This window comes from Lonchura striata, chromosome 1 (genome assembly GCF_046129695.1).
Source record: "Lonchura striata isolate bLonStr1 chromosome 1, bLonStr1.mat, whole genome shotgun sequence".
NCBI lineage: Eukaryota > Metazoa > Chordata > Aves > Passeriformes > Estrildidae > Lonchura > Lonchura striata.
This window is the reverse complement of record NC_134603.1, coordinates 136,764,621-136,791,011: the sequence shown is the minus strand read 5'-3', so window position 1 is coordinate 136,791,011 and position 26,391 is coordinate 136,764,621. Positions and strand designations below refer to the sequence as shown.

Here is a 26,391-nt window from a genome sequence, read left to right as displayed (position 1 = left end):
CCCATCTTACCTACATATGTATGTAATTTAAAACTTTTACTAAATCACTCAGCTCACATTTTTGTTTTGTCTCTAAGCAGATTTAATCCTGGGACAGATTCAGGAAAATATGGTTGATATAATATGTGATCACGACTTCTGCTGGAATGTCTCCCCTGTGATATGATCTTGTATTCACTTTATCATGTTACAATGTCTGATATAGATGAGACTATAAAATGCAAACCTATTTTAAAAATAAAAGACAGTATTTTTTTATTTCACAGAGCAAAATCTGAGACCACAAAATCAACTCTTGCAAACCCTTGTAAGCAAGCGAGGAATAACTCATGATTTAAATTTTACAGGATCTACAAAAATTAGGAATATAAACTCCTTGGGGAATATAAGATGTCCATAAATAGTAGCCAATTTAACCATTTTAGAAAGCAAATAAAATCAGTAGTAACTGTTATATTGGTAAAGCTAAATAGTTCTTTACTTGCATCACACATCCCACAAATCTATACTAGTTATTGAGAAACTGTCAAGAGCAGTACCAGCATGTGATCACCATTAAGAGCTGTGCAGAAACCTTCTGCTCCTAGAAGCCTTCAGAACACACACAGGCAATCTTCCTCCCTCCCCTCGGTGACTGCTGCCTGATAAGAAGGATATTTCTCCATGGCCTTCATCACCTCTCACCAGCAAACCCACTTGTGGCCAGCCAAAATTCGCAGCTAATATCAACCACACTTTTCACTCCAGAGGTCGGTCTCCAGATTTTACCCAATTAAAATCTAGAATACATAAACTGCAAGTACTCCATTTTCTGTGTTGTATGAAGTTGTAGGAACTGAAATATCATAAAGGTCTTTTTGCCCAAGTAGTTCAAAGGGGAAATGTGCCCAAATACAGACATATCCTATAGAGACTATGGCTGTACTTAAGTCCATGGGAATACTTGAAAGATGGTAAAATTAGATGTTTACTGAATAGCATGGTTTGAAACAATCTGATGCAGAAACGTCAAATCTTGTGCTTGTTCTTCAAGGGGCTCTTGGATTTTACTTTCTTTATTTTATCCATTTCTACTGCTCCATTTAATAATTAGCCAATATTATCACTTTTCTTAAGATCCACATTCACCAGTGTGATCATCAAATTCTGAGACCTGAAATCTTTCACTTTCTATAATGGCTACAAAATAAAATAACTGCAATGTATGACATTACACACACACAGAAACAAGCTAGTACAGTAATTGCACATGAGAAAATACCTTTGGCTTCATTCTAGTTGCATAATTTTAATAAAACAAGGCACATTTTATTTTATTACATTACATTTTATATTACATATTACATTTCCTTTTGTTACATTACAGTGTTGCATGTTCATTCTGCTCTATGTTGGTCACAAGATCCTTTGTGTCACTAATTCCAGGAACTGCATCACCATTAAAATACAGATTATTCTCAAAGCTGTCATTTGTTGGCAAGCAATTCTTTCTTCTTTTGTAGAAGAGATATCCTACAAGGCCACTTCCAACTAGGATGATAATACCAACAATAACTATAACTCCTGTTTTGCTGTGGTTCAGGGTAGAAGCCTTCTCATCTTTTGTCATTGCTGAAAACAAATAGGAAGAAATCAAAAGAATGCTACAGAAGTCATCTGATTACTGGAAGCAAGTTCTTTAGAATGCATGATCTTTTAAAAAGAAGGGGTTCATTTGTTTTGATGTAATGAGAAGAGGAGGTAGAAACATAACTTGATTTTAAATCACTAGTATTGCATGCCATATCACAAATAATTTATTTTTAATCTACATTTTTTAATCTACATTTGGAGATGCACCCAAATAGACTATATTGTGTACTGCTTGGAAACAGTGTCATCCTAGGAAACAGATACAGTAATTTGGTTTAAAAGAAAATGTAAAAGACATAATACAGAATAGAATATTTCTGGTTTAGATCTTATGTGGGACTAGTTTTTTTCTACTTGAAAGACAATATTCTTACCCATTGTAGGTATTTCAGCTGGTGCCATTTCAGATGCCGATGGCATTTCAGTTGCTGGAACTTGAAAATAATATTAAAAATAATTATATTTTTGTGTGATTAATTATTTATACATTATTTATTTTTATATTTTGTAACATACTGAAAATCATGTTCTGAAAAACTATGCCAAGAAAAGCTGCATTTCTATGAAAATGTGTGACTAGATTGTGTCCTGTTTTGAGGTGAGTTACTATATAATCCTTGCATTGACTCTGGAATTAGGTTGAATCTGTGGCATTCCAGATAAGTAGACTAGACTGGCTGAAGATAATCATAGAAAAAAGTAATTAGCTTTCATCTGCTTCAGCTATTTGGTCAGCATCAAAACAGGTGAATGTCAGTATCAGCACAAATAATTGAACTAAATGGTGAAAAAGGAGAAGTTGCAATCTATTTTAATACTTTCTACCCACATCTATTAATTTTTGTCAATGACAATACAAAGAGATTGATAAATGGACTCTGAAAGGGTGGATATACTGAGATGCTGCAGTATTTCCTGTAAAAGATACAGTCATCATTACAAGCATTTGAGTAAGTAAGAATAATTTTGCATGAGAACAAATTTACAGAAAGGATAGCAGAATTTCTCTCATTTCCAGTATTGTAGAGGAAGTCAGTATATTGCAGCTACACATTTCAACTTTCTTAGGAAGCATAAGTAAGAGATTTTGATATTGCAATATATACTGGAAGAAATTATTATGATGACTTTTAGGAATACATATGAGCTAGATGTCCCTACTGTCAAATTTGCACATTCAGTTATTTCAGGACACCTTCAGTTTAGCACATCCAAACTGTGCTATTTGCTTTGCTTTTCATTCATTCATCTATTCACAACAGGAGGACACAGAGACAAAAGATCCCAAGCTGTTAAATAAGTCACACTTTATAAATACTCAATTCATAGAAACACTAACTACATCATACTTAGAAAACACATGCACATGAGACTGGCAGAGGGAAATAAACAATGGCTACTCCACAGGCAGAGCAGAGGGGATGCCCTGAGGAATATGTTTGATAGATTTGTGTATGCAAGGCATGGTCCTTGCATTGTGATTTCTCAACAGCTGTCAATAGAAAACACGCAAACTTGTTGAGTGTATACACTAGGTATAGCTAAGATATGAACACAGTCTTTTAAAAGCAATTCTTAAGGGACTTGACTACTGTCCAGAACTACTTTCTGAAAAGAGTCATTCTGTCTTTTTCTTGGCATGGAAATGTGTATCCTTTGGCATTTATAAAAGCCCAGAACATGCACCTGAAAGGCATTGTGTGTAATGGCCATCTACTAATACTAGCTTATCCATACATAAAACTAATTCATAAATGCAGCACTTACTTTTTGGCTTTTTACAAATATATCCTTTGTAGGAAGAGCAATAGAAATTATTCCAATACCCAGAATCTGCATACATTTCAACGCAGTGCTCATTTTGCTGAGAAGAAGGCTCTCCTACATTCCAGTTGACAAAATTCACTGCACTGCCATCTAGCCACAGCCATAGTCCTAATTGAAAAGACATTGAATATGGAAAAAAAAAGATAGTCTTAATTACCATACTGACACCTTCACATGCTCCATATTTATTGCCTTCCTGAGAAATTTACTTGTCACTACTTTTGGAGACAGATCACTAAACTATTTACTTCTGACATGATATGTTGCCCCTAAGATTTTATGCAAATGATATAATATCAATTTTTGGGAAATGGCTGACAAATCTGACTTATGTTGTTGCAGAGGCAAGATAGTTCCAAGAAGAATGTCCCTCAAGTGATAGTAATGGTGCAGTGTCAATTATTTATTCCATTAATAGAAATAGTAATGTTAAAATATAACTTCACTTCACCAGAATGCTCTTTATTCCAGTAATTTGTAGGAAGGTTTTGTGTTATTCTTTTCAAAGCCCACACTGAAGTCTTTCTTGGTCCAATTTTATTTCATTTGTTTTCCAGTTTCTACTCATTTCCATAAGATTTACACAGACGATTTTCCTTTTTATAGATCTCCTTCCAAAATCTTGTGATCGCTGTTGCTCAGCTATGCTTGGGACTTTCTGCTTCTTCCTTCCGGTTCTTTTTTGCTTTCTTTCTTTTAATAGTGCTATTTATTTAGAATAAATGTACTTCTTGTGACTGTACGTTGTACTCAAGGAAATTCTTAGACTCAGAATGAAAATTGTATTTTGATTTTTATAAGATTCAATATATTTTGCTTTTGTTTTGGGTTCTTTTTATTTGTAATTCCTGATACCCTTTTTGTGAGGACGTGGCAAGTGAATACAATCTGGATACACACATAAAGGTATGAAATTCAGCTATGCACTTATGCTGAAATTACTATTAATGACTATGTAGAGCTATAATGAAGAGCTGAAGAACTCTTGTGTTTATGGTCACTGTGAGAAGTGTGCTGCTCTACACTGCTCTAGAACCACTTTTAGAAATACTTTTTATGTCAACTGACCACATGAGTGAACCTCAGCTTTCCTCTGTGTGTCATAAATATAAATGACTACCCTCGAATTCTTTCCTTCACCAAAAATTTTCACTACTCCTGGTTAAGATTCAAGCGCTGTAATTGAAAAGTTGTCTTATCCCTAAGAAGTTTTTCATTGAAGTGTTTGGGTAGGCAGTTGAAAAACTAATCTTCCAAAACTCAAGAAAACCCCACCTGAACTATTTTGCAACCCTGCCACTGATAGTTATATTGGTATTTTTTGCCTGAACAGTAAAAGATTGTACTTTAAAGTCTACTATAAGGATAGAAATATCTATCTAATTGAATATTAATTGCATTAATGTGAAAGCAATAATCATCAAATACAGGATTTAATTGCCTATTCTGTCTTGCTTTATCTTCCTTATTACAGAATTATAATGTGAAATTTTCAACACTCGTGCCAAAAAGCTTGCAGTAATTATTCACTAGAAAAAAAGACATTAAAATTAGAGAAAGTACCATCCACATTTCTGTACATTCCTGTCCAAAATGTTGATGTTTTCCCTTCAAGTGGTTCAAGGTTGTAGGTCAAAAAGTTGGCTTCAGCCGAGTCTTCAACCGACACCAGAGAGGCACCTGGAAGGCACAGGGAAGGAAAGATTTCTTAGAGTTGTTTCACAGTGGAAAGCATTCTCATTGTCCTGTCAACAAACTGCTTTATGAAAACCCAGGAACAAAACTAAGTATCAGAAAAGAGAGGGAGAATCCTCTCACCCAGTGTCTACATTTGCCATGGGTTGTTAGGTTCTTATTGACCATATGACAATATATAATTCCAGTGAAGGTAAATCCATCTAAACCAGTTCTGCTGGAGAGTGGCTGAGATCTCTGCATAATCTAATGGGAGACCGGACACCTAAGTCACACTGCCACCAATGCCATAAAGAACAGTGCTACTGACATATAAAGTCCAGCATAATCAATCTTCATCCCTTTCCCAAAGAAGGAAGTTGAGAGAATTAAACTGCACCACAGCCCTAGTTTACTCATATATTATCCAGCCTAAACAGCTTTCACTCCAGTGGCATGAAACTGCAATAATCAAGGGAGAAATTAGATCAAGAATACAAAAGACACAAATTCCATTAATCTTTAGTGACCGCTGTGAATGAAGCTGTTTATCTCCCATCAGGGTCAAAGTATAAGATTTCCATTTTCATGATCTTCATTCCAGGCCACACAGCTCCTCTCATGCCTGGTCCCACATATATGAGACAGTGCAGTAGACAAAGGTTTTCCATTACCTCCCACATTAAGGCAATAATTGGAAGCAACTGTCTTGTCCAACACTTGGACCATACCCAGAATCACAAAAACACACAACACATGTTCAGCTTTCCACAGTTAGGAAAACAAATGGGTTTTGTTACTTGATACTTTTGATACTTATTTTAGGAAAAATAGGATTCTCACCTAGTCGAAGGCATTCTAAAGATGCCTGGGCCCAGTTTCTTGAAGAGGAAGATTCAATGTAGTAACAATGACCTCGGAAAGGGATCCAAGACCTGTGTCCTTCTGATTCAGGACACTTTCCTGGAAGCTGAGGGGGCTCAGTGGGAGCTTGAACTGATTAAAAATAGTTAAAAAAAAAAAAAAAAACCAAAAAGAAACACATGTGACTACTTCCTTACATTCACTGCCTTTTGATTTTTGGGGTTTTTTATATTGCAAATTTATTCAATAGGAGAGTAAATGGCAGAGTAGTGTGAGTCTTAGCTTTGCAAAATTTATATAACACTATTGATATAAAGTGACAGCTACTCACATTCACACTGGCTCTTTCTTATTATGTGTTTGCCCTTACTTTAAAGTAGCCCAATTCATCCTCAGTAAATTCTAATGATTTCATCTCTCTAGCTCTGGAAATAAACCCCAGCATCTCTAATGAGATGTTGATCAAATTGCAGTGGTCAGACTTCAAGTTCTTACCATCAGACTTTTTGCAAACAGAGAAGTAACTTTCGTTGCAGAATCCTGTCTTCCAGACTCCAGTAATGTCAAGATAGACACAGCCTAGTTTTTGCTTTGGCTCCCCTTCAGCCCATTTCGTGTACTTCATTCTCCAGTTATCAATCCATTCATAATGCCCATTGGTCTAAGGAAAAAAAAATCAACTGGAATTATTAAACTCTATCAATCTACTCTGTCTACATAGCACTTTGTGCTAAAAGGATTTGGGCTTTTCTTATAAGCTAATAATAAATACAAATGGCTCAAACTTTGACATTTTTGTTGTGACAAATAGATATGTATTGAGAAATACAGCAGTGCAACAAGTACTTTTCAGCAAAAGGAAATGCAAAGTGACATTGAGTTAATGTTGACCTTAACAATACCTTTAATTGGAGACTAATAACAATTTCATTAAAAATAAATTGTAGGAGTGAAATTTTGATGACTAATTTTTGCTCTAACTCTTTCCCCAGAAGTTTCAAGACATGTAGATGATTTTAACTTGGAATACATTTAAGTCCATAGTAATTTCCCACCAAAGCTGGTTAACTCAGTGATTTATCCTGGCGATTAATATTAGAGGCATCTTTTGATTTTTGGGACATGGTGTATTATGTTCATATATTTGGGGTTTTTCTCATTTGCTCAGACAAATGGAGTGTGTGGGACAAGTGTCTGTGCCAAGAAGAAAACGATACCGTATTTAAATACACAGAAAGTATTAAAATACCCAACAACTGAGAAGGAGGAGACAAATAAAATTGAACTAGGTAAACTAATTAATTACTTGATAACTATCCTCAAAAATTGTAAAATATTCATAATAATAGCACCTTCTTATACTTCTCAAAATTAGGTATCGTTACTACAATAGATGTTTTCTTCTGTAAATTCTAAAATATTAGGATTTTATATCACATATATATCACACTTATACCTGAAATATATAAAGAGATATTACAAGATGCTAGACTAAAATGCCTTATTTGGAAGTGCATAGAGTGGAATATCATAGAAAAAAATGTGAAAAGCATGTGCAATATACACGATTTAATCAGATTAACAGAAGAGGATGGACTCCTCTGACAGCACAAAGAAGTTTTTAGGTTCAAGATGTAAGCAAATAAGCTGAAGTAAAGAGAGAGATGATAAGACTTTTCAGTTCCTGACTTGTCCATGAGAAAAGCCGCATCATGTTCAATTAGTTTAATTTTCTTACCACATTGCTATTAAGACCAATCCACACAGGCACCCCATATTTTAATATCTTTAGCCACAGGAATGAATGAGTGTAGGTGTCTAAGACACTGGAAAGGTCAAATTGATTTTGTTTGCAGTTTTTCCGTGCATCCTCCCATGTCATTTTGCTGTGGATGAACAAATAACTACTATTCCCATAACGGATAATGTTGGATGGGGATGAGGTTGTAGAAGGCAGAAATTCAGAATCTGTAAAATAAAGGACAAAAAAAGACCCATTTACTTGTTCAAAAGGGTAGCATGATTTCACTGTGGTTATAAATAGAACTATTATTATTTATTTATTATCTATTTATAACCATTATTTATGGTTATAAATAGAACTATTATTTATTTCATATTCTCTGGTTTATAATCAGCATGGATAAGATGCACTATGCTTTAAGCCAGCAACAGTAGTAAAATTCAATTACAAAGCTATAGAGAGTTAAAGAGCTGCTTAAAGTAATTTATGATAAATACTTTGCAGAAACTGTTTGGTTTCCCAAAGACTTTATCTTTTCCAAGAAATAAAATGGTTGCAACAGACCAGTCCTTAAAAATTGCTCAGATACTTAGATGCTAGATTTAAATATTTATAATCTCTTTTTTGGAGACAATTTTACTCAATTTCAGTGCAGATGGGTTGCAGTCTCATTCCAGATAGTTCATGCTACATGTACAAACCAGTATTTTCCAAAACATGTTTTGAAAGCCAATGTACTCAGAAAATGATAAGAACTATGGAACAAATGTCATATCAAGAGTCATACTAGACACAAAGATGCAGACACAAATTCCAGCTCAGGAAAATAGCAACGCAGCATTTGCTGGGAAGTGTCAGATGAGAGCAGTGACTAACCAGTCTTCTGACACATTTGGCTATTTGACCCTTTTCTTCCTGCCTGAAGAACAACTTGTGCATTTATCTTTATTGGATGCAAAATCATTATTAAATCCACATACTTAAGCAATTTCCTGTGGGGGGAAAAAAAAAGAAAGAAAGAAAAAGTTTTGGTTTCAACTAAAAAGAGAAGTACCTGCATTAATTTGGCATATATATCCTCTGCTGTTATCACAACTCTGATCAGCCCACTTCCCTGCTTCCTTAACAGGTTTGTTTTTCATGGCAACACAATCAGCCTCGAGGCAAAGAGATACAACATCAGTTAAAAATAGCTAGAATAAGCAAAATTGAAACTTTTGACCCACATTTGCATCTTCAGACACAAGTAATGCTGTAATTTTAGTCTCATTATCATTGTAATATTTAGGAGCACAAGTTTTAAGTTACACAAGTGATGTGGAAGTTTTATTCCTCTTACATGTCACAAGTTTATTTGTTACTTTCTATTGCACTACCTTTGGTGAGTAAGAGGACCAGAGAAATTTTAGTATTCTCAATGCCCAGGCATACAGCATAGGGAGGAGTCACAGATAATTTGAAGAGAAATTATATCAATCATTGTAGAAAAGACTGGATAATTTTTCCCCAGAAATAAACCGGAACCCTTAAAGTGCAGTGCAACAATTTATTGTTTCAAGCTGTAATAGTACACACAGCAAAGTTAGAACAGCTCCTGCCCAAAGGCAGCCACGGCTCTGCCTTACTATGACATTTCAACTTCTCTGACATGGATACAATAGACAGAAATTAGATTAGCACATATTAAATAAACAGTGATTAGTGCAAAGGCCTGCAGGGTTACATGTGGCTTTGTGTGATGAAACATCCATATTTAATTTTTTGTTTACTTGTTTGGTTTTTTTCTGTTCATAAGATGTTAAGATAACAAGTTCATTTTTGGCTGAAAACACCTTTGATTTAAATCTTTCAAACTGAACCGTTGCATACTCATTTTTACTAACTATGATAACATTTTTTTGCTAAGATCAAGTAAGCTTAAAAACAAATATAAAATTTATGAAAAAGGGACTTTATAAGTTGTCACATTAGACTTCATAAAATCCTATTACTTCACATAAAAAGAGACAACTCTTTTTTTAAAAGTAGCATTTTTAAAATATTTTCCTTTAGAACTCCAAATTCTACCTCATTTTTTTCCTCCTTTAGAGATAAGAAGCTCAAAGGTGCTCCTTTCAAAGACATGGAAAAGGATATTATACACAAAAATCGAATTTCTACATTAAAAACGTCATTCAAGAGAAATAGAGTGCTATAAAGTGTTGTAGTTCCAGAGAACGCACACATTATCAGAGAGAAAGGAACTCTGTGACCTATCAGATCAGTTTGTTTGACAGAACAAGAGAGTGATTTTCTGGTGGTTCGGGGTTTTTTTTCCTTGTAAAAATTGAATGGCTGTGTTTTATAGACTCATGTCCCTCCTTCAACTGTGACTGGCAGAATTTGCTTATTTGCTTATCTGTAAGACACCTGCTTCAGGGGAATGTTTGTAAATGTCCCCTTGCAAACTACATTGCCAACTGGGAAGCCTGCCAAGCTCTGGCACAACTGTCACCAGAGCACCAGGATGATGTTCTCATTGCTGTGCTTTTGGGAAAATGCCATGGAGGGCAGGAGAACCACTGCCCCATTGACACAGCCTAGGAGAGAACACAGGCTGAACACAAAAGCTGTGTAGCCTTCACAGACACAGAGAACTAAAAACTGAAACAAGTCTTTCTATGAGCACTGCACAGATCCTGTCAAAAGCATTCACTCTGCTTGGATCTGCTTGGATATAAATTTACCTGGATTTATATCCAACTTTATATCCAACATGCATACAAGTATCAAAGTAGTATGTCAAGCAGTGACATACCTAAAATCATCACAAATGCATTCATTCAATCTTAGGCAAGGTGGGTATTGGTCTCTTTTCTCTAGTATAACAAGTGATAGGACAAGAGGAAATGGCCCAAAGTTGAAACAAGAAGATTGGATATTAGGAAAATATTCATCACTAAAAGAGTTTTTAGGCATTGGAACAGGCTGCCCAGGGAAAAGTGTTTAAGTCTTCATCCCTGGAGGTATTTAAAAGAGATGGAGATGCAGCAGTTAGGGACATGGTTTAGTGGTGGCCTTGGAAGTGCTGCAATAACAATTAAACTAAACAATCTTAGAAGCCTTTTCCAATCAAAATTATTCTATAATTCTATAAAATCAAACTTCAGTGAACAATTTGTGATTGCTATTTACCTGGCCGCTATAGGCATATAAACCCATATGTCCTGACGGGAAGCCTTTGGCCCAGTTTGTAAAGTAAACCCCTGTTCCATCTGTCCAGAGGAATCTCATTTCATGATTTATATCATTTAATCCAATCCATGTCTCAGTGGCAAAATCTTTTAAATGGAACGTAAGGAAAGCTAGAATGAAACAAATGCAAAGAAAAGAGGAATAATTTTAATATTTGTGAAATATTTGGCCTCACTGAGATTGATGATATTAAATACTTTTTCTGAAATACAAAACACTCCACTGCTGATAACACAAGCAGGTGAGATGAAAAGGAGGTGAATGTTGAGTTTGATGAATGGGGAAGTAGATATATAACTGTGGCTTGGGAAAAATACTTCATCTAAGTATCTAAGCTGGTTCTGGAATGGACTCCAAAAACATGACAGAAATTATTTTTATATGTCCCAAGACACATCTGAATCTTAGTTCAAGACACTGACAGCTGTGGGGATTACACACATTTTTGATAATCCCACAAGAGTGGTTGTCCCCCAGTGACACAACAGCACCACCGAGATCCTGCCATTCGTGTTTCTGCACAAGCAGTGCTGCTCCAGAACCAGGAGAGTGTTTCTTCCCTCCCCGGACTGCTGGGCAACAGTCTGCACTGCCTTGGCAGGGAGCAAAATGCACAAGAAACCTGCTTCAAACGAGACTTAACAGAACTATTAAACACAAGCAAATCAATTATCACAGCTTTGCACAGTCCAGGTGGGGTGCTGATGTGTCTTAGCTAGCTCAGAGCAGGCTAGGTCAGCTGATATTCATCCATTATAAACATTATGAATTATATTCAATCTACTGGTTTAATTCATTCAATCCATGCTGCATTGAATGTGGTGATAAAATGAATATACTATGGCTTTTGCCAACCATTGCAGTCATGGTTATGAATGTTTTTTCCTCTGAAAAGAATAGATTAATTTCTGTCTATTCTGTTAATCATTCACCTCCCTTCAGCATTTTTAAATGTATGCAGCTTACTCCTCCAGGAATGAAACCTGTAGGTTTTTTTGCCAAATATTAGAATTGATGTTCTGCCAGAAATTGTAACAGGAACTCAGGCCTTTATGCCTGCACTTCCTGCAATGATAATAGTTTTGTGCTAATAGCTCCATTGCTCATTTCTCTTTTACCCAGAATTCAAGTCCTGTGCATTTATTAACCACTTCAGAAAATATGTAGAATAATAATATAACTGTTTGAAAAATGAAAATTTGATTCTTATGCTCTTCACAAGTGGAAATCATAAGTAGTACTAAGTTTTTATCAGCAGTTTAAATTAAAACTATTTAACTGCTCGGACTTCAATGCATTGTTTTACAATGATTGAGGTTTTAGTGTGCTCTCTTGAGTTCACAGACAGTATGTGTTTTGCAGCATTTGTTTTTCATCACATTCACATGTAGGATAAAACATTATGCCTAAAAAACCAGTCTATCTATCAAAGTCAATCTAACATCTATCAAGGACTTCCTCTGTTTTTAGTTTGGACAGATGCCTTGTTTATTCAAGCATGGGGTAGCTTTCCCCCTCTCATCTCCCTGAGACAGGGATGCAGCTGTTGGGTTCATTGCAATAAGCTCCTCTAGTGAAAAGAGTGGCACTTCTGTGAGGTGAGCTCTGCATATGTGTGTGAGCACTCAAGCCTCCTTGAAGTTGCCCACAGGCAGGTTCTCATGCTAAAGACATTCTACTTGATTTAACAAGAAATCCATGCAGCAACTTAATGCCACCTAGTGAAACCACATTGTTTGGAATGGGAATTGCAGGGTCCAGCTGGCATCATGTGCAAGCATTAAAAAAAAACACTACTTTGGCTCCCAGGACAATATACACATATATATATCTCTGAGCCAACACTAAAATTTGGTAGATTTAATGGAAGACATCTAAAAATTATATGTTTGGGAACAAAGATCAAATATGCAGTCATTATTCAAATCTGTTTTTATTCAGACAAACCCCAGCCAGCCTGTAAGGATTAAATGTCATGTCATCTATTTGCTACAAAACTGTGCACAGTACCTTGCACTTGTTCATTAGGGATCGAGGCCAGGTTTCCTCCTAAATTCATGCAAGCTGTTCGTGCAGCATGCCAAGTAACACGTTCCTCTTCTGTAGATCCAAATATTTTGTAACACTAAAATATGAACAAATTCTCTATATATTATCTTCATTCTAATATCCCTCAATTGATAATCACTGTTTTAAACAGAGCAGGATGAAGAAAAGGCAGTAAAAGAATGCATTTATCTGAAAAAATACATTCAACTTTCAATGAGCTCTTGTGTTAGTCCTAGTTCTACATAAAATTAGAAGTCTCACTAAAGTGTCTTGCTCAACAACTAGATTTGATCTGAAATCCCTAGAAAATAAGCAAATCCTGATTTTTCGATAGACAGCTAACAGTGCTAAGTTATGCATGACTGATCTTTGTCTAATTATTCATGTTATTTTACAATACATACCATGTTAGTAAAGTTAAGGAAGACAAAATGTAGTCAGGAAAAAGCATTACAGCTTGCTCAAAAAACACCTAGATCAAGGCATCAATACTTAGGAATTCTGACTAAATGTGTATAAAAACATTTGAAGAGCTGACTAGAGAATTATCTTTCATCAACTGCAACTGAATTTGCTTCATTAGAAGCATCAGAAAAGCCTTTCCTGCAAAACAATGGATAGGCAAACAAAGAAAAGCATGTGTCATAGCTCTCTGCATAAAAATAACAACATATTGTATAAATAAGAAACAGTATGATTGAAAGATTCCCTTGTTTTCTATTTAATGCATTGCCAAACATCCAGCATAGATCGTATTTGTTATGGTACCTTGTTATGAAAAGAAAGCCAAGCTGGACGACATCCTCTTGGACTTGAAAATGTTGTTGGAGGAACAGTTGAATTAATGGAACTGTTGTGCCTTTCACATATGTAGGGATTTGGATAGCCACAGTTTATATCATTCCAAAATCCTGGGTGTAAGATAAATGGGGAACTGTATGACACCACATCTCAAGCTGGTTAATGGAAATCAGTTTCACTCATTCTCACATACAGTGCTTTTAGTTGAAAGATCAAAGCTGTCTCTCGGTTTATTATCATTCAATATCAGTGTCTAGGAAAAATATGTCACTTTATACATGCTGTAATTACAGACTGTTAAAAGCTTTGCAGAGCCAGGTACTAGAAACTTCATAGTGACACATTAGGTCAATTTTAATAAAAAATATAAACCAGCAACCACAACCACAGACTCTGGCCACAAAGCTCTATCAGATCTTCCCCACGTTAGGCTTCAGGTAAGCACAAGAGTACAAAACTATTAAGTCCTGTAAGGAATACTGTAGTCTGCTTCAATTACTTTTTGTAAAAAAGAAAAAACAACAAAAGAGGAGGAAGGGATGCTTCTCAGAAGAAAAAGAATGTTGTGACACAAACACACAAATAATGAAATTCATGAAAGAACATACAAAACTCACCTAAATTCTTATACATAACGACACAGTTTTCATCATTATTTGCGAAGTTAGGTTCATGTGGTGCCCATGCCAAATAATTCACTGGAGTGCCATCCATCCAGCTTAATAAAAACAATCCAACAAAATGCTTCTTTAACATAAAATAGAACTTCTTCCATGTTAAAAAAGTAACTTTTTAATATGCTAAATATATCTGCTCATAGTAAAATGTACAAGGTTTTTTGACCAAATTGCCTCTTTACTAGTTGCACTAAACTACTCTCTGTTCAAAGACATACAAGGTAAAATACAAACATCGGAAAAACTGAATATCCATGTAGATTAGTCAATGAACAAAACTGTAACCAGGAAAATTATTAGGACACATCTTTCTAGTGATCTGCAAGTGACAGAAGTGCCCAGGTTCATGCTTCAGACACATTCACAAGGTGCTTAAAAGTATATTCATCTTAGGGTCCCTACAAAACCAGCAAGGCAGAAATACCTCCTTTTCAGAGGCTCAAGTAATTATCTTAATTATCCTCTGGAGGTCCCTCATTGTTACTGTGGACTATGAGGAGATCTGAGAACTAATAGGCATCTATCCAGGCACTTCAAACACAGACTGAACTGAATCCAGGCCTAAATAAACATCACGTGTCAAATACAGTGCTGCACATTGATATTCAGAAAGGCTTTCAGAAAACCTGCTTGACCTCACAGTGCAACAACTATCATTGTTCCAGAAAAATAAAATAGGTTTCATTTGATCCTTTATTAGAGTCTGTTATCAGCAGTTAAGGATGGGGTAAAAAAACCATTTTTACCTACAAAATGTCTTATATATTTACAGTTAGAACATCTACTTATATTTTCAGAATGAATCACACAATAAAGGAAACTAGAATTCCTGAATAAAAATTCAAAATATATTAGCTGCAGTATAATTTTTGTCTAGCTTTGAGCAAATTCTATTTTATTTAGGAAACATGCAGCATTTCTTCTGCATAATCTAGAGCTAAATTAAGATGCAAATAAACTACTTGGGAATACAATAATGTTTAAATTATGACTCAAAAGTGGGTATGACCTACCTTGTACGTTGGTCAATACTCAGTTGTAAACCAATGAAATATGCACCCTCTTTGCCATTTTTCAATATCTAGAATGCAAAAATTAAAATTACACAAATGCCTTCTATTGTCATATAAACCTATTTTGTTACTGATGAGTAATATACCTCTAACTGACAGAAGATATGAACTGGATACATTCTGTAACCACAACATTTAAGGCAAAGCAGCTCACAGCTGACAGTCCACAGTCAAACTTCACCATTGGGCAAAAGGTGTGGTCACTGTATCAACACTTCTCACATTGCACTTGAAAGCCACTGAAATCAGAACCTATTGCACAGTCTCTGCAGTGGACTTTATCTGACTAATTCCTTGCAAACACAAGCCCATTCTTACATTTTGGATACAAATTGATACATGTCCTTGTGTCCTCTTCAGCCAGCTCAGGAAATGTTCTATGTAGTTTAAATATAATTTTTAAGCATATTCCAGATTAAAAATAAATTGGCCTCAACCAGCATAAAAAGCAAACAATTCTAATGATACAGTAAATAGGATTTCAAACCTCTTTCTCATGGCATAATCCATGTCCAGTTTCTTCTCTCTCCATAATTATATTCTCACAAGAAGGAGGCAAAGGAGCAAACTTGAGGACCAAAAAGAGGCTGCTAGGTAGACTATAGCCCAGATAAACAGATAAAATCTAAATCCCATGTTCTGTGTGTTGCATGTAAGTCAACTGCTGCTTTGATCCACTACTTAAGATATCCTACATATTATAACTTATCAGTGTAATACTTTCTGCTAAAATGAAGCTACAGATGTCTTTAAAGTTAGCATTAGCTTGTTCTTCATACTAATCTGTCTTAGTGTAACTGCAATATCACTATCAAAACTTGTAGGGAGAACACCATGGTGAAAAGGATCTGTGCCCATGCTCACTTGTTTTGGATGGTTTATTCCATAGTATTAATGATTTTTCTTACATATCGCCAGAGGAACTTTCTTTCACTTTCACTCTCAATGACAGAAAGGTCTCCAAAGTTCTTTTTGCAGAACTCACGACCCTCTTCCATAGGAACAGTCTCCGTGCTGAAATAGTACTGTTTGTCTTCGTGTATAATCCATCCATCCTCAGTAGTCCTGTATTCTGTAAGATAATTGCCAACCTAACTGTTCTGCTCCTGAGGTACAAGAATCCTTCTTAATAAAATTTTAACAATGCTTTTGAACACACACACACACAAACAAAGAGCAACAGCAGTAACACCTACCGGGTACAGGAGATTCTGTTGGTTCAGGCTTCACACTTGCCCCTGTGAGAAAAAAAAAATATTATTATAGTACACTTTCTGTCTGAAAAGAAGATATTTCATGTGCCTGACAGGCATGTTTTAATACTGACATTGACTTTCACAGTTAGCAATGGATTTAGTACCAAAATGTGAAAGGAACTAAATAACCTAATTATCTTAATTTTGGTATAATATTCAGTTTTAAATATGTAGTCTTGTTCCCTGAAGCTAGTCCTTACATGCAAAGTATTATAAAATACCTTGAACTTTACCTGAATCAAATAAGTTTTTTTGCTCATTGAAAGCAGTAAACCTTATGTCCCAAAGCATTAACTCTGTAAAGACAGTTGTCCTCGATCTGCATCTCCCTCTTTTCCTGTGGCCACCAATACTTGAATTCTGACTTAAACCAGAGACAGGAGGAATGTAGGCTGGGTTATCATCTGATGGGGTGCCCTAACCACCACAGGGTGAGGTTCTTTCCATCTTTCTCTGGTTGAGAGTAACTTCTACCTTGATCTTACAAATTTCCCTAGATAAAATCTTGCTGGAAATGATAAAGAAATTAACTGGTCCTCAATGAAAAGAAAAACTTTAGACTAAAGAATTCCCATTTGTTTTTGCTATGGCATCATGGAGATGGGATCTTGAATGTCATTAGCATTTCAGAAAAAAAATTTATTATACAGAAAAACTCTGTCAGTTTAGGCTTACCAATTAGTTTTGTACTAAAATGTAATCTCACTAGTGATGACATCTATTAAGACAATCTATGCCTAAGAAATTCTCTTATCACTAAAAGGCAGAGCTGATATTTATTGTCAGTAATCTAATGCAACATCTTTATTTTGCTCCTCTCCATCCCAACATAAGAATGCCGTAAAACACTGAAATGTGCTGCACTTTCTAAAAACTCAGATTTAGATAGATGCACTGCTAGTGAAACTCAAGTGTTCCCTAAATTATAAACATTGTCTTGATATCTTTAGTAAATAAAAAGCATCCAAACACATATCTCATGAGAATTTAGCAAGTAATCAACATGTGAATATAGAAATAAAATATCTTGAAACCAGGCTCCATCCTCAAACTACACATTCTTAGCAGAAAAAACAACCCCTGAGGCTGTTCTTATAAAGAGGTTTTGAAATTTTTTTATTTATTACAACTAAGGTAAAAATCAAATGAGAATATCTTCTTATTACACTAATATACAGGAGTAAGCAATACCTTTTCTTATTTGGCAAATCCATCCATACATATAATCACAGTGCCTGTCATTCCAAAGCATGCTGGAATCACCACTGATCTCTGTACAAAGTTCAACTCCTTGATAATTATTTGGTTCTCCAAAGCCCCAGTTTTCATACCTCACCTATGACAGAAGAAGTTTTGTGAAGATTCTGTTTTATGAAAATAAAGTAAGGGAGAGAGGGAGGAGACAGCATCAAAGCACAGACCTACAAATTGTTCCTATTGTCAGGTTAAAAACTTAGGAGGAAATGAGAATCCCCCTGTGCAAATGCTGAAATTTCAAACTTTTTCAGATTGCAAATGGATTGCAGTTTAAGTAACAATTGTTTTTGTGCACACTTGGAAGAATATAAACATTTTTCATGGGACCTAAATTTTTAAATTACACTTAACAACAATGCTGGGGCATGCTACATTTTGATATTAAACTAATTAAATATACAAAATGAGTAGAATAGGATATTATTCAGATGCAATAAAAATGTTGGCATTTACCTTAGAAGAACTATTACTGCTAGTCTAATTTTCCTATATAAAATGCAGTTTCAGGTAATGTAAATCCCCATCAATATATCTTGAGCAACCTCATATCAAGTACACCTACATCTCCAAAATCACTTTCATTTCCACAGTTTTATACCTTAGCTTAAAGTGCAGTAAGTCAAACTGATATTAAAAAAGTGTTTTCAACTCCATGGAATGTAAGTCATTGAAGATGATGAGCAAAGAAAAGAACAACTAAAGAAGAACTATTTTGCACCAAAAAAATCCTCACATTCATAGAAATATCCTTTTAGTCTGCATGCATTTAGTTTCCTTGTTGATTCAATGTGTATCTCCTTATCAAAAATCAGTATGTTTTAGACAAAAATATCAAGCCATGAAATTGCTATTCCTTAGCTTTCTTGAAGAGTGCACAATACAGAGGGTTATGATTAAGCACAAAAAATACACAAAAACATATACACTACACATAAATCAGAAGCACAGGGAATGCAAAATAAAGCTGTGGAAAATTAAAATACTCACTGGAGATCCATCACTCCAAGCAAAGCCATCATCAGGATTCAAATAATATAAACCTATCCAGAAATTCTGATGGTAATAGCCATTGTTTCTAAAAAAAAAAAAAAAATGCTAATAAGGGCATTACAGTTTTTTTAACAATCTATCATTTACTACAGTTAAGAATTCTCTAAGGATAACTTAATGCTGTTAAAAACAATATAAACCAAGGTGGAAATAAATTAAAATGCAGCTGCTTCTAGCTGTTATCATTATGCATTAACTCAGATTGAAATACAGATAAATAAAATTACCAGATACAACTCCTGTATATAAAGTGGCTTAATACCTTTGTATAGTGGTTCACTGGCTACTGTTGTTCCATTTCTCAACTCCTCATTTTCCCTGTAAAGGCACTTACAGCTTTCAAACAGAGTGTTACTTTCTGCAGTTGAATTGCATTTTAAAAATATCACCTTCAACTAATCCTTGTCTGCAAGCAGGCACATTTTACTGATTAATCACAATATCTTCAGTCAATTTGTGGTAATGAAGCATCTGAGACTTCTTCCTTACTGTAAAACAGACAACTGGGATTCTAGTATGGTTATACTATTTTGCATGGCCATGATGTTTCAGTCTTGCTTCTTGGTTAGCCAGGGATGTACAAGATTCTTGAGCCTGGTTTGTTCTGGTCGTATTTCATGTGTTAGCTTTTCATATTATTTAGAAATCTCACCCTTGTTTTTTGCAGTTCAGGGACCTTATTTATCTTGCTCATGTAAGAAAAAAAAAAATCTGAAGTTGCCTCTGCTTTTTTATTAGTTTATAAAATTGACCAAAAAATCAACATATTATCCAGATTTAATAAACTGTTAGCACTTTTGTACACTTACGTGAAAACAATTGGCATCTGTAGTAATTTTATAATATCAACAACTCCACAGTAAATAGCTTTACTTCAGATAGATGATAGATGTTGCCTTAACCAGATATCTTGCCCATGCCATTTTGGCACCAGCTTTTGAGGTCGTTGCTGCTAGTCATACAACTACTTACAACTACTTCATCAGCTCTACGCTTTTGCTGTGTGTTGGACACAGACAGGGATTGCAGACTGCCTTATGCAGAAGCAAATGCATAACCACCTGAGCAGAAATGTTTCAGAAAGCTCCGGGGGCTGATGGAAGGGCCCCCGCGGACACTCACGCGATGGAGCGCCAGATCACGTACTGCTCCTCTTTGCCGTTGATGGAGGCCAGGTCTCCTCCTATGGATCGGCAGAACTCCTGCGATTCCAGCCACGTCTTCTTGTGCTCTGCTCTGGAGAAAGGCTAAAGAGACCATTTGGGCATCAGAGAAAACAGATCATATAGAGCACAAGATCAAGAAATATCAGTTACCCAGAAGGAATTGATTTACAATTATACTCTGTGGGGATTACAGAAACTGAGTACAGGGCTTAGGAGTGTTCTCCTCTGTGAAACACCGGCTTGGAATCAACTCTGTAAGTCAAGTTACACACTGCATTGCTGATTGGAGTGCAAGACAGCCACCAGACCACAAAATTATCTGAACTGGAATTTAAGAAAAAAAAGGTCAAACCTGAAGATTAGTCTTTAAGAGAATAAACAAAACCATATGCATTTCAGTAGAAAGGAAGAAGACTTCTACATATAATCTGGAAAAAAGATTATTGAACAATAGGACACATATATGTGTCCCAATTTTTATTGGGATCACAGAATTTTCTGAGTTGTAAGAGACCCACAGGGATCATCAAGTCCAACTCTTAAGCAAATGGCACATAAAGGGATCAAACCTGAAACCTTGGCATTATAAGCACTATGCTCTGGCAAACTGAGTTAATCACATGTATGTGAAGCAAATAGAAACTACCTTAGTGCAGAAATAACCAACATACTTACTTTGAAACAGAAGCTAATATGATTGTTTGAGTTCCAGCCTTCTGGACACCGGGGAATAGGAGTTGTTGTGGGAACAGGTGGAAGTGTCACTCCTTCTGCCCACATTTTGCATATGAACTTTGCCTTTTCTTCACATTTTATTACATCCCATAATCCCCCTGCTATTCCAGTCCTCATGGCAACACAGCCTGGCTTTCTTCCTGATTGTAAACAGGAATGTACACAAATGCCATTTAGGGTGTTATAAGAAGTTAGAAATTTTCATATTCTATCCTGGCAGAAATAAAGTTGTTGTACAGAGTCAAAAACATTTCTAATGTTAGAGCAGGTCTTCAGGAGGACCACAGAAATGATCAGAAGGCTGGAACACCTCTCCTACAAAGAGACACTTAGGTAGTGGAGTTGTTCAGCCTGGAGAACAGAAGACTCTATATCTAAAGAATGCTTATTAGGTGAAGAAAGACTTTTTACCAGAGCTTATAGTGACAGAACAAGTGACAATAATTTTAAAATTAAACAAATTAGATTCAGATTGGGCATAAGGAATGAATTTTTTTTATTATAAATGTAGTGAGTAAGTGGAACAGATTGCCTGGAGAAGTTGTAGATGCCCTATTCATGAAAGATTTCAAGATCAGGTTGGACTTGAATTTGAGCAACCTGGTTTAGTGAAAGGTGTCCATGGCAGTGGGTGGGGACTAGCTGATCTTGAAATGTTCCTTTAACATAAACCTTTCTGTGATTCTATGATTCTAATTCATGAAGAAAAAAAAAGGCAATAATGAATCTGTAGCTCATCCACTCTGAAATACTGAATTATGCCTCACACCAAATCACCTGCAGTGACTGACTCTAGCTAGATCATAACCTTAGATCCAAGAAATTCTCCCCTAAAAGTGAATATGGTTAGAGCTTGTTTCTCATTTTTTTCTAATTTGACTTAAAATTTTCAAGAGCTAACTAGGTATATATAAGCCTACATACCCTTACCACTTCACATTATTCAAATCAGCAATTAGGTACTGAACTTAAACAGAATCAGAGGACCTCCTTAAAGGCATATGCAATGTACCAGAACTTTGAGCACCAATAACTACCCCCTTCCTGATGTGATAATGTCAGATTAAATGGCCTCCCATTGTTATATTTTGGCCCTCTTGTCCTATTTTACAATCCCATATTCTCTAGAACTCAGAGAGGCTTCATGTATGCTGATATCCCACACACTCAGAATGTGCAGTGAACGAGTGTGCCATGAGATTTGGCTCAACAGGCAGGATTTGCAAGGAGGATCACTAGGTCTGCCAAGATTGCTCCTCCAGAGCAGCAGGCACAGACTTCCCAGAACAGCAGAACAGTTGCAAATCAGAAACTTGATCTCAATGAAAAGTTTAAAGTTTCTTCCCAAACTCATACTAAAAACTCATTTCAGCACTAGGCAGGAACTTAGCAGCCACACTGGATTCTTGGGGAGAGCAGTCTGATGTATTCGAAAGCCAATGGCCATTATGTCATCAAGAGAGTGCTAAGGAAAAGTCTTCAAGAAGTGAGCAATTTAATTCAGGCCTTGGACCCATCAAACAGCAGAGAGTCATACCTACCAGGCATTTCAGAATTCCAGTGTGTAAATAAGACAGATTCACCATTACACCACTTGAATGTTCCCTTTTCTTCTACATCTGAAAGTCCAATCCAAAAGTATCTTTCTCTTTTCAGCCCAACCAGGCTGGTCAAATAGGCTTGTTCATATCTGTTTAAAAAAAAAATCAGTCAATAAATTAATACTGTTAAATTTATTTTTTAAAGTTGCCAAAGGTTTATTATTTTCTCAGAATTACAGCTGCACTTTCTTGAAAGCATAGCTTGAATGGATTTTATTCAGCAAAGAATATAACAAAACCATTAAATAATAGATATTTTGTAAGCTTCAATATCAGAGTATTTTGCTTTCTTCTCAGATGTCCAGTGAATGAGATGGCCTAATCATGGACTGACAGGAAATTGTTGGTAAAGGAGAAACCTGACATGCCTTATGTTTCATACCACTTATTTTGTGAGTTTCTAGTACTCTTGTTTTTATTACTTCTTGCTTCAGACAAATCCAAATCTGAAAAAGGAATCTCAGCATTACTGAAGTTACAAAAAGTAGAGGCTAAAGTAGTATGACTCTAAATTATAAAACTAAGGAACACTAAATTAGATCCAACTATTGGACAAGACAAGTTATATTTAGCAAAGAAACCTATGTAGAGGTAAAGCCTGTCATAGTTCACCGATGTTTAAACAATCAGCTCCTAAGAAATCAGAACAAATAAAAAAAGTCTCCTCCTAACAAGGTGTAGTCAGAAGGCCACATTAATGTTAAAACATTTTTATGGCAGCTGCAGTGCTATGCTTATAAAGTTATTCATGATAGCTGGAACTTTCACAGTAGAACAGAACAATTTTGATTATAAAGAAACAAATAAGATTGTGTAAAGCATCAAGTCATCTGCAAGAAAAATATTTTGTTTCTTAAACTTTTTTATTTTTCTGTATTTCACATAATGTGCACCTCCTCTCCAGAAATTTTGCACACATCTACATTGTGACAGATTTTCAGGTACCAATTGCTTTACATAATTTGACTTCTCACTTAAGTTTTTAAAAGTACCTCAATTCAAAGACCAGACAGTTGAAAATTATATCCTCTTGTTCATTTGTACTACACTTTGGAAGGAATTCAGAGCCATTTAATAATCAAAACTGGATTCCATATTCCTTACTCAAGCTAGCCACCACAAGATACAGTTCTACTTTTTGTTTGACAAAACCATCTGTTATCAATACTGATTTCACAGCCATTACCTACTTTCAGTCTAAACCAGATTCCTGGATTTCAATTTACATGTAAAAACTTTGAGAATTTCTGTATCGACAGATAGCTGTCCTCTGAAGCTAGATATTGGACCAGTCAGTCAGAGTCTTTATTCTGATATGCAGGTGATGCTACAAGTTGAATCCTCATGTGACCCTCGGAAAAGGAGATGTTTACATACCTGTCTTCAACTGTTGCTAAAAAAGCCTGATGACTTCCACAGGTTTGATTTGCTTGAGGAAATGTTAGAAATGTATTTCCAATGAAGTAACAATAAAAACCATGTCTTTTCCAGCCCTGTCAAAATAAATGTGATCACTGTAGGAAAGGGAACTAACAAAACAGAAAACGGATTTGTCCACCGTTATCTAAACATTAGACAAAGGAACAATATAACTGAAAAAGAGTGGAAACAGGCAGGATCAAATCTTTTTAGAATTTTGTTTCATAAAATAATTTTTCATATCTAATGAATTTTCAATCAATGTATTCCACTCACAAAGGGATGAGAGGCTTTGCAGTGCAACTTTTGTGCCCAGGACAGGATTATAACCAGCGCATAGGCATAATGAAATCGTGAGGACAGTCTTGAAAAGCAAACTTCAGCTTGAATTTTCAGAAAGGGAATGACACCTTAAACAAGTTTGTTTATTCTTAGCTAACATTAAAACTCACTCCCAAAGTTTTGTCATTCAAATATCATTTTCTCAGGGACATACTGTCAAGAGAAGGTTGCTGTGACCAGCCATAGTTCACAAAAAAATTCTTCTGATGGTTTTTTATTTCTCACTTTTGAGAGATATTTTTTTTTTTCTACAAGCATGCACTTAGTTTTGTATGCAATGGTAACAGCCATAAGCATTTATTTCCTCCAACACTTGTAATAAATCCAAGTGCTCTTTACAAATACTGGGAATAATCATCAAAGACTTTCTCGTAAAGGAGACTTGGAAGAAAAGGCAATTTCTTCAAGGAAGACAAATAATAAGATTTCCTATGACATAATAAATTTCAGTAGTTTTTTTGTAATTACTAGATGTTATGTCATTAGAAAGCAAGCAAATAAAAATAAACCTGCTGACAATTCAGAAGCACAATAGATTGATTTTATTTGGCCAGTGGTAATAAGTTATTCAAAGTAGAAAGCACTGCCAAAGACAACAGCAAAGCCTTGAGAACAGTATTTAGACAGGACACCCTTCCTGCTATTAACAATTTTGTAGAAAACTGTACCCAGAGCTGAAATGCAGCTGATGGTACAGGCAAACTCTTTAACAAAGCTTGAATGCCAATCAAGGATAAGTGGTCTGCTGCAGGGATAATAGGTTTGAGATTTGGTTTAAGTTCTGGAAAAAGAAAGTGAATGAGTATTAAGAGCCAAAGACAGTCATAGATTGGATTTAGTCCTATTTAGTCATTCTACCATAAAAATTAGAAGGCAAACTCTTCTGATTACAATGGAACAGAACCTACTTTTCATGGTTTTTTCTGCCACCTAGGTGACAGTTTCTCTTTTTTATCACTCTTAACAGCCTATTCAGATCAGACAGCTTTTTCTTCACTTACTCTCTGGCAGCCCATATCAATAGTTTCCTCTTCTGCAGGAGCATCTGACATAGGTTTCCTTTTACAGATGTAGCCAATTTTCTTTTCACAAGAATGGTCTGCCCAAAATCCATCCTGAACACACAAAGAGAACTTCAGTGAACTGGGCTTTAATCTCAAAAAAAAAAGCTGGTTTATGCTTCTAAGTATTGAATAATTTTTTGCTAGCTTTCAATGGAGAAAATCCTTCATCTTAGTTCAATACTTAATTCCAACATCTTATTCCTTCTCCCTTCTTCTGGAGGTGATTTACCATTGATTTACACTTTATTTGATTATCTACCCTTCTGAAAAGCAATCCCTTGAGAGTGACCGCAATATACCATCTTTACAAAGACTGCTGATTTAATAAATATATTGGAGGAAAGGGAGATATCAGCTATCCCCACAGAAATATAGCTCTAAGAGCAAAAAACAACACCAGAAGACTGCATTCCTTAGTTAATACTTACACAAAATTTTGAAGATGCAAAAAGTTCTTTGTCAAAGTTAGAATTAATACTCTTATTCCTCATACTGCAGGTTCTCAGAAGAAACAATGACATTCAGTGGGAGTTGTACTGAAAGTAGGATACATCACACCATGTTCCCAAAATATTTTATGTACATTTTGGCTGAACAGAACAACTAAGATATTAAGAGACAAAGGGAAATTTGTGCACCATTCACCTGTGCCTTGAAGACTACACCTCTACAGCTGTAATTTCATAGTAGTTGATGGCAAATTCTTTTTTTTTTTTTAATTTGTATTATTCTTTCAAAATCCCCTCCATCCCAAAAATGTAAAATAATCATCATGGTAATACACAGACACTTGTGCCACAATATTCCTAGTTCTCAAGACATTCAACAAACCCCACTTCCAGCAAAAACTCTGCCAAAGTTCAACACTTCTGCCTACTACAACAAAGCCTTGGAGGTTCACCTTGTGTCTGTCCTGTGCTTACTGA

General features: G+C 35.5%; 1 protein-coding gene across 2 annotated transcripts in view; it reads right to left on the bottom strand.

Annotated features, from left to right (window-relative positions):
- Positions 1 to 1,262: 1,262 nt before the first annotated feature.
- The window catches only part of LOC110476204 (macrophage mannose receptor 1-like), a 50,516-nt gene continuing 25,387 nt past the window's right edge, over positions 1,263 to 26,391 (bottom strand). For both annotated transcript variants that reach the window (XM_021540977.2, XM_021540978.2), the window contains 22 exons: positions 25,403 to 25,516; positions 24,018 to 24,133; positions 22,581 to 22,729; positions 20,980 to 21,179; positions 20,261 to 20,385; positions 19,076 to 19,163; positions 18,023 to 18,167; positions 16,772 to 16,813; positions 16,484 to 16,647; positions 15,516 to 15,583; positions 14,443 to 14,543; positions 13,793 to 13,935; positions 12,986 to 13,100; positions 10,916 to 11,085; positions 8,796 to 8,898; positions 7,736 to 7,965; positions 6,493 to 6,658; positions 5,977 to 6,129; positions 5,023 to 5,139; positions 3,400 to 3,567; positions 2,007 to 2,066; positions 1,263 to 1,611 (listed from right to left, as the gene is read on the bottom strand). In XM_021540977.2, coding sequence (XP_021396652.2) covers positions 1,361 to 1,611; positions 2,007 to 2,066; positions 3,400 to 3,567; positions 5,023 to 5,139; positions 5,977 to 6,129; positions 6,493 to 6,658; positions 7,736 to 7,965; positions 8,796 to 8,898; positions 10,916 to 11,085; positions 12,986 to 13,100; positions 13,793 to 13,935; positions 14,443 to 14,543; positions 15,516 to 15,583; positions 16,484 to 16,647; positions 16,772 to 16,813; positions 18,023 to 18,167; positions 19,076 to 19,163; positions 20,261 to 20,385; positions 20,980 to 21,179; positions 22,581 to 22,729; positions 24,018 to 24,133; positions 25,403 to 25,516 — 2,988 coding nt within the window. In that variant the 3' untranslated portion in view covers positions 1,263 to 1,360. The remainder of the gene's footprint in view (positions 1,612 to 2,006; positions 2,067 to 3,399; positions 3,568 to 5,022; positions 5,140 to 5,976; positions 6,130 to 6,492; positions 6,659 to 7,735; positions 7,966 to 8,795; positions 8,899 to 10,915; positions 11,086 to 12,985; positions 13,101 to 13,792; positions 13,936 to 14,442; positions 14,544 to 15,515; positions 15,584 to 16,483; positions 16,648 to 16,771; positions 16,814 to 18,022; positions 18,168 to 19,075; positions 19,164 to 20,260; positions 20,386 to 20,979; positions 21,180 to 22,580; positions 22,730 to 24,017; positions 24,134 to 25,402; positions 25,517 to 26,391) is intronic.